The 8871-nt window shown below is 43.4% G+C and overlaps 1 protein-coding gene across 1 annotated transcript; it reads right to left on the reverse strand.

Moving 5' to 3' along the window:
* Window positions 1-154: 154 nt before the first annotated feature.
* On the reverse strand, window positions 155-8282 carry LOC100838068 (epidermal growth factor receptor substrate 15-like 1). The gene is made up of 13 exons (XM_003563190.4): window positions 7967-8282; window positions 5737-6868; window positions 5104-5322; window positions 4780-5006; window positions 4195-4269; window positions 3891-3962; window positions 3404-3502; window positions 3245-3319; window positions 3039-3153; window positions 2587-2655; window positions 2161-2482; window positions 1627-1744; window positions 155-1525 (listed from the first exon to the last, which is right to left on the reverse strand). Exons 1-13 carry the CDS (start codon window positions 8087-8089, stop codon window positions 551-553), a joined length of 3621 nt encoding a protein of 1206 aa, XP_003563238.1. The 5' UTR covers window positions 8090-8282; the 3' UTR covers window positions 155-550.
* Window positions 8283-8871: the final 589 nt, after the last annotated feature.

Consider the following 8871-nt stretch of genomic DNA (forward strand, 5'->3'; position numbering starts at 1 on the left):
TGTCAATTCTACCACTCGATTCTTTCTGACTTCGGCGTTGCAAGTTGCGCTGGTAGGATGAGCACAATGTCAGGGCAACCATGCTCCTAATTTCAAAACGTCGAATTTCATCCTAAGATTGTCAGACAAAAATAGATGTTGGAGCATGAGAGCATCTCACAAATTTCTAACCCAGAATATTACAATACATGGCTGAACCTTAACATATGGAGTTCTTAGTAAAGAGCACGTGTACATAAGAAAGAACAAAGAAAATCTGAGAAACACTAAAAGGAAGAAAAGGCTCAGCAAATTTCCAGTCCAGCGGATTGACTGACAACTTGTACAATACAAGGTATAAAGAATGTTTATAAGCACCATCCAACAAAACATGTGCATTTGAACATGGGACCCTAGGTACAGAAACAAACACAAAGCAAACACACAAGCAAAGCCCCCCTTTCCAAGCTGTAGAGCACATGCCCAAGCAAAAATGTCTTGCCCTTGTACGCGTATATATATCTGCAGTAAGGTGCACAAGCACATGATGACCTCTATAATACAGTACCTGTCAAAATGCACTCCACTTGTCGGTTCCATGTCTTGTTGGGCTAGAGGTCTCTGATGGCTTAAAAGGCCCGGTGCCAAAAGGGTCGTCGTCATCAAAAGAGTATCCCCGGTCGTGAGAGTCTGTGCTCTTCATCGAATCAAACCTCCCAAACGTGTTTGTTCTGTCATGGTCGCTGTTGCTGTCGATGGAATCATACCTCATGAAGCTGTTGCCACCACCTTGATCGGCGTTGCTGCGGAAAGAATCAAACCTCCCGAAGGTGTCATTGTTGCTGCCAAGGTCAGCACTGCTCCCGAAGGAATCAAATCTTGAAAAGCTGTCACGCTGACCGAACAAGTTGTTGTCTTTCGTGCCAAAACTGTCCAACTGGGAGAAGTTGTCGAATGAGCTGTCATCCCCTGCTTCGCTATACCTTGGTGAGAAGCTGGAGTTGTACATCGGCGTACTTGGGACAGAAGAATCAAAGAATCCCCTTTGCTCATTGCCATAGGTGCTGCCAGCAGTAGGAGATTCTGCTCTGCTAGGACCAGAATCAAAGAGTGATCTCTGCATCGGAGTGCTTGGAAAAGAGTCATAGAATGAATTCTGCATTGGTGTACTTGGAACAGAATCAAAAACTGATTTCTGCATCGGTGTACTTGGAACAGAAGAGTCAAAGAGTGACTTTTGCATCGGTGTACTTGGAACAGAAGAGTCAAAGAGTGACTTCTGCATCGGTGTACTTGGGACAGAATAATCAAAGACTGAATTCTGCATCGGTGTACTAGGGACCGAATAATCAAAGACCGATTTCTGCAATGGTGTGCCTGGGACAGAATCAAAGACCGATTTCTCCATTGGAGTACCTGGGACAGAATCAAACATCGGTTTCTGTTCCTGGCCAAAAGCACTAGCAGATGTAGAAGAACCTCCTGTCCTGATGGGGGGAAGACCTTGTGGCCCAAAGAATAGATCTGAATCACCATTCTCACCATCCTGAGAAACAGACTGCAGAGTTCAGTAGCTAGACAGAAATATGCATACAACATGAGACAATGGAGCAAAGCATGGGACGGGAAGCATGAATAGAATTTGACCTTATGACTGAAGTTCCATAGGGAGTCATTATCACCACTATGATCAAAAGATGGGCCCCAAGAATGTCTGTCGTTGGCTTTGTCTCCATGAACAGGGGAATCAGATGCTCCACGGTTACTGTCAAATTAACATGCAATAAATATGACAGTTTTCATGAAAACAAACAACACAGGCATTGTGGCAAAGTACTATCCAACTGAGGGCATGCACATCTCAGTAGACAGTCCCGAGTCAGTTGGTGTTTTATATGTCACATCATGCAAGCATGTTCATGTAGCAAGTTCAAGACTTGAACGGTCCTATTTCAGTTGAATCAGCAATATTGGTATGAGAGCAAATGGTCTAAATAACATAACTTCGGTGTTAAACCTGTATCTTCAGTTACCAACAAAATTACAGGAGAGCTTAGCGATAAGAGCTTACATTTGTTATGATCAAACAGATGATTTGTGGTTAAGGCCACATTTTCAGTTTTTAGCAAGAGAGCTAGGTGTGTATTTCACATAAAATGAAAAGAGAAAAGTAATTTATACCTGATACTATCAGCAGAACGTGGTGAGACATCAGTTGTTCCAGATTGTTTCTTATCAGGTTCATCAGTATGCCCATCCTTTGTGCTTTTTGCAGGACTAACTGAAGGACCTTTTGCTGATTCTGCTTTGCTGTTCGAACCAGTCGCTTCATGTTCTACTGTTTGATCAGCAGTAGCAGATTCATCGCTCTTTTCTTCTTTCTCTGTTGATGTAGCTGTTGATGCCCCATTGCTAGAATCCTTACCATCTGCAACAGTAGTCTGACTCTCTTTTACAACAGGAGGCTCCACTTCGACTGTGAGTTCCTTTATTATAGAGAACCCTGGAGAAACACAAACGGAATATGGCAGTTCAAATTTACAAATGTCAAATTGGCACATTCAATAGAGGAGATGATAATAGAATCAAGCATTCAAGATAACATACCATCATCTCCAAATCTGTCCCATTCTTCATCCCATGCAGCAGCTGTCTCCTGTATTCCTGGCTGCCATCCTAAAAATGAGATGGGAAAAGTAAATAATTTATTATTCTGTACGGCCAAAGCAAACAACGAAAATAGTAGGATGCCAAATAAAAATGAAGAGCATGTCAACTTAGTGACATAATTGGTTCGCCATGAATGGCACATTCTGCCTGATGCAAGAGACTAGGTAGAAGCAATCAAGGTTGCTTTGGTTAACACAAAAATTATGATACTCGGTACGATGAACTATTGTTAATTTTTGGCCTAATTCGTACCCAACAAACTGAAAATAATAAGGGTACAGCATTAATTTAAACAAGAATATCAATTCAGATCAAGAAATATTACTTGGTAACTCAGAAGTGTACAATAAAATAAAATTCAATATAAACACGATAATACTAGCACATACCAAAAGGAAGCTCCACTAAAGTAGTTGGCTTAGCTCTCAACCCATATCTCTTGCACTGTTCATTCAAAGATTTCACAAGCTCCTCAAGTTCAGATTGTATCTGATTAGCCCGCTCCTGTAAACAGAGAAAAAAGATGGTCACGCGATAATTTTACAGGATGATGCTGTCGCACGCATGAAAGATACTGAATGACAGAAATGACAACCTGAAGCTTCTTCTCATCATCTCCATCCCCTTTCTGCAGCTTAACTATAGAATTATAAATTTCCAATTTCTTCGCCTGTTAAAAAAGGTGAGATAATAAGGTCAGTCCAAATCTCAAGAAACATTTTTACCATTCCATGGGATAAAATCACAAGTGTACCTGTATCTCACGAAAAGTAGCCTCATCCATTGATAGCTTTGATGCCACATCTCCAACCTTCTTACATCTCTCCTCGTATTTCGCTGCAAGGGATTGAACCTGAATACAGAATTGATTAAGAAAATTGAGATTTATGTGGAATATCTATGAGAACTACACAGGGTTTCCAATGTTATATTACATGCCATGATGGAACAACAGACATCATATACGCAATTCACTATTCATGCACAAATATCCTTCTGGCTTTTACTATAGCAACATATAATTCCCTAAACACAACAAACTGGATACTGTGAGACATAAGAATGCAGTTATTCCCAATATATGACGGTGCAAAAGTCCAGTGCAACGTTTCAACTATCTTTTGCTTCAGTCCGCACTTAGAAACAACAAATAACTTACGTAAAGTAGTAATTACCCGGAAAGTGCAGTTTTTTTTTTTTGCAGAGCTAATTTTCTTAATTAAGGTTACAGAAAATAATACCTCACGCTTATCAGCAGACATACTTTCTGAGACTTCATTGATCCTGTTATCACACCTACTCTTGTAAAGAATCTAGGGAAAAAAAATAAAGAAACCAAGTCAGAAATGAATATGTAACACCGGCAAACATGAATAGCTCATATGAAATGTCAGGTATTATTGCTAATGATAGAGAGATGGATATGTTCAATTCGTACAGGACAATAGGCTACAGCTTTTACTTGTGATAGATGATGGCAACCTAATTCTTGCACTCAGAATATATGTGTTTGTATAGTAAGGCATATTTCTAGAGAGTACTTACCAGCTCCTGCATCTTGGTACGATAGAACTCGGTCTTCTCCCTAGAATCTAGTATTTCCTTTTCCAACTCTTGAACCTTCATAAAGAAATTAGAATATGGTCATCCTAAGACATCAGGATGGTCTAAATGTGCACAGCTGTATGATGTTGCAAATCCAAATTGCACTTTTGCCCCAAGATAGTTTGTCTAGACATCTAATGACACCACCATTTCCATTAATCTATCAAAACATGAACTAGAACATGTGAAGCAATGATCTGAACATGAATTCGAATATTGTAGCATTTCATAAATATTCTGTTTTAACCATCAAAGCTATTATCTGCACTATCATGATAAACTAAGAATTATGTGACTGCTGAGCAGTTCAATAAAACTTGACCATAAGTGGAATAGAAATAAATGCTCCCAGTACGAAATCTAACTTTTCAAGTTTAAGTTCTTGGAAAGTATGTAATGGAAAATAACAAGAAGAATCTGGTTGTGGAGAGCCATTTAAAAATATTTTTAGATTTCCTTTTTGCTAGAATGTTAAACATGAAACTCTAAAAAAATTTAGATTAATTAAGTGTGAAGAGGAAATACCTTTTTATCGGCGTCTGAAGCTTCCTTAAACTTCGCATCCAGTGCATTTTGTTCCTCCTTGCTAAGCTGGCCAACCAGATGTTTCTCCAATGCTGGGATCTTAGGTTTTTGCTGTTCTGTCTGCATTGTATCATCAGCATCTAGAGGAAGAGGCCTTCGAGGTGGTGGCTTCATAGATGAAGGAGGCATTCCAGGATGTTGTCCTTGCATTGGTCTACTTGCAAACCCTACAGCAAGAATGCAATAAAAACCACATCACTAAGAAGGGATTTTTCTTATCATGATCCCAAAATTTTGAACAGAAAAGTTCCTTTATATGAATACCAGCACTCGGATGGGGGACCGGACCACTAGGGTTTTCTGCAAACTGGCCAGTAGAGGGCAGTGAAATTCCTTCTGCCCAAATACAATCGGGCAATACATCAGGAAGCGGGCGCTGCTCTCGGAACCTCTCCATTAAGTACACAGCAGAACAAAATTCCTTGAAAGACAGCATCCCATCCTTATCCTGGTCGGACAAATCCCACACCTTCCTTAAGATCTCTATAAGTGGAGAGGAGCAAATATTTTAGAAACTTAATGGCAAGAATTGAGAACTCGAGAGAGAACTTGAATATCAGAGGTAATTTTCAGTGGAAAGGAGTCACAAACAAGTTAATAAATGTATAGAGTCTAAATAACAGGGTGATTACATATATAGTCACCTAAAACAGAATTTTCGTGGCAACAAAAAGGTTGCTGGTGTGTGTGTTGGGGAGGGGGTGGGGGGCTTTTCAAAGTAAACTTTGCAATTCTAACAGATTGATGTTTTTGCACACAGCACTAGACATATAATCACCACCTAGTTATTTGCTTAGATTACTGGAATGTATTAACTAGAATCACAGGCATAAAGAGAGAAAACTTGTGAGTCATTGTAGCTGAAGGGAGCGATAGTAAACACAGAAGAAACACTACCTCTCGGCAACCTCCAACTTAAAAACAGATTCCTTGCCTCTTCACCAGTGATCTTCCCATCTCGATCCCTGTCTACCTTAATAAATACAATCATATATTTCCTGACATCTGCTTGAGTGATCTTGGGCCATGGGGCCTGAAACTGTTTTGGGTTTGAAGGGAATTGTCCACCAGGACCGTTAGCACTCATTGGTCCTGGAGTGCTTGGCATGCTATTAAACTGGTTTTGCTTAGGAGTTGGCTGGCTTGGTGGCAGCTGGTTAGTATGAGAAGGCAGCGTTGATATACCCTGGACAGGGGCGGGCTGAATTGGCTTAGGGGGGTGATGAGATCCAGCAGATGGGCCAAGAACTGTAGAACTGGGCAAGCCATTTGAAACAACAGAGGGAGCTTGTGGAGTTTCAGAGAAAGGATCGACACCAAAACCTGAGTTAGATGACGATCCATTCCCTAAGGGAACCAATGCCTTAGAGTCATTAACAGCTGGTTGTGAAGGCATGAGGTTTAGATCTGTTGGATTTGCCTTTATAGATGTCGTAATAACCGGTGTATGAGCTGCAGGAGTTGAACTCTGTGTTGGTATTCCTACGGTACCAAGGTTCAGCTGTGGAGAAACACCTCTGGTTGGAGCTTGCGAAGTAGCACCCAATGGACTTGCACTTCTCTTGCCACTGAACCAATCGGTTGATATATTTGCAGTCGTTGAACCGGTCTGGTTTACCCCACTTAAACCACCTCCTACGGGTGGCCTTGGAGCAACCCCTTGAGTAGGGGGAGTATTTGCATTGGGAGCTTGTGATGGTCTAACAAGATAACCAGGTTGGGGGACTTGTGGGTTCACTGATGCTCCAGGATGGCCCTGCGATCCATTTATGATAGGACTCTGTTGACGAGAACCTGGTGCTTGAATGGCCTGTGGTGGGGTAGCAACGCTGTTTGTCTGAGGAGCTGGGGTGGGGATATTTATACGGGGAGCAGGAATTTTTGCAGCAGCAGGACCAAACAATGCTGACTTAACAATATCCGGTGTTAATTGTCGGCCACTCTGTGCCACGGTGACTAGTTTAAGAGAATTATAAAAATCTTCACGCCCAAGAAACCCTGTTCGATTTTTATCAGCATATGTCCAGATCTGCACCAACAAAAGACATATAAAAGGTAATTAGTACAGTGGGCAAAAGGCCAAGTGTGCACAATGAGACAGCGACAAGGATCAGTGAAGGTATAAGGTAAATAGCATCGCTTGTTCCAGTTGAATTCACCGCCTCAGATCTGTCTACTCACCAAATATTGAGACGCATGTCTTGGAGGTACGGTACAGTATTTGAACTGCTAGCTATAACTGTGCTCGAATAGATATACTTGGCAGTTGGCAACATCTGGCTGAAATTTCTACAAATCAAACAGGTAACTATGACTAGGTTTTGTACTCACCTAGTATGAATAATCAAACTAACAAGCAAGCAGGGACTCGTCGCGCATCCAAATCACTGACCCAGAACCGCTTCTTTCAGTTACCACTTCAAAGCACCAAATGTTGACTAAACAACATCTCAAGGCATCATGAAGCAGCACTCCCCCGAATCTACATGCTTGAAATCACGACACCTCACATCCAGATTCCAAATGCAGGAAGTAAACTACGCAACTAAGTTGAGCACTACGCTAATCTTTTTTACACAGACAGGATGACAGCAGCGTAACAGCTCATCCAGTTCATGGTTCAAAATCTATGTCGGACCCCAACTGAATCTCCACATTTCCTAATCATAGCAAAGCACCCGCGCAAGCTTACGAGCTTCTAATTAATTACAGCTACTCCTCCTTATAACTTGATCGATAGTCAGTCACTAAAACCGTAGAGCAAGTTAATTTGGAGCTAAAGTACCTAGTTACCCAGCCAGATCAAAGCACACAGTACAACAGCATCTCACAGACGCATCGAGCACGACAAAGCGACCAGAGTCCATCGGTTCAAACTGATCCGGAAGAAAAAAAAAACAGTATCTAAACCATAATCCATGATGAACAGAAGCTCCACCACCCAAATCTCGGCGCCTCGAGCAAGCGGAAGCTGAAAATTGCAGCTAGATTCAACTCCCAGACACCGCACCCCTATCGCGCGGCAACCAGAACGGGGCCGCTAGGGCCGAGATCGCTTTGAGGAAGTACCAGAACAAGCAGTGTCGAATTGGGTGGGAGAGAGGGGAGATCTGCGGGCGGGGGTTACCTGTGCTAGGACGGGCTGCGGGAGGCCCGAGCCCTTGAAGAAGGCGACGGCCTCCTGGCCGCTGATCCGGCCGTCGCGGTCCAGATCCGCCGCGCGGAAGTAGGCGTCGAACGCGGCCTCCATCGGGAGGAGGCCGCCGGCGGTGCGACCGGGACAGGCGGGAAGTCACCACCACCACCAACTCCACCAGAGGCGGCGTCGGCGAGGGTTCCCGACGGCGTCGCGCGGCGAGATCGGGGGGGTGGGCGTGCAGTGTGTGGAGGGTGGTGGATATCACCGAGGGACGGTGGTGTTTGGAAAAATGTCAGATGCGCCAGCCAGCGAGCGAGAGATAGATTAATTAATTGGAGAGGAGTTTGGTGGAGCTCCGTTGGATTTCGCTGGAATTTCGAGGGCCTTTCTCCAAGAAGGGCCGTGCTTTCGAACCTGAACCTCGGCGAATTGGGCAAAATCTAACGCATTTTGGACTTTCTTGGACAGCTATGGGACTCATTTTGAGTTAATTTATCAGAAAAATCCTCTTTTGGTCATATCCCCACCCTCTTCGTCGTCTTTTCTTCCTCGCCGCCAGCAATGGTGCCACCTCCTCTGACCCGTCCTTCCACCTAGTTCAACCGGGAAGTCTACCCCACTCGTGCGTCCTCTCGCCGCCTCCATTATCTAATCTCAACCACCACTGATCCTACCACCGCCTCCCGCCATCCCTCTAACCTGGGGGGCATGAAGCTCTTTTCCGACGCTAGGGACCCCACCATCGACAGTAACCTCTAGAACCCTAACCCTAGAAATTTATTCTTTTATTATCCCTCATTCCTACCTCGGATCCGCCCTTATCAGCTGCTACATGACGTCCTTGCCTCCACCTCGGCCCCATCCGCGCGCTTTTTAAACCAAAATTGGCTTAA

Source organism: Brachypodium distachyon, chromosome 1 (assembly GCF_000005505.3).
Source record: "Brachypodium distachyon strain Bd21 chromosome 1, Brachypodium_distachyon_v3.0, whole genome shotgun sequence".
NCBI classification, from domain to species: Eukaryota; Viridiplantae; Streptophyta; class Magnoliopsida; order Poales; family Poaceae; genus Brachypodium; species Brachypodium distachyon.

What these genes read in the sequence shown, in the direction of transcription:
- LOC100838068 (XM_003563190.4), bottom strand. Translation starts at nt 8,089, where the DNA reads ATGGAGGCCGCGTTCGACGCCTACTTCCGCGCGGCGGATCTGGACCGC. An exon ending in CGCAGCCCGTCCTAGCACAG is followed by an intron (nt 6,869 to 7,966) that starts GTAACCCCCGCC and finishes TTGTTGGTGCAG; the next exon opens with ATCTGGACATATGCTGATAA. An exon ending in GGACAGATTTGGAGATGATG is followed by an intron (nt 2,483 to 2,586) that starts GTATGTTATCTT and finishes GTGTTTCTCCAG; the next exon opens with GGTTCTCTATAATAAAGGAA.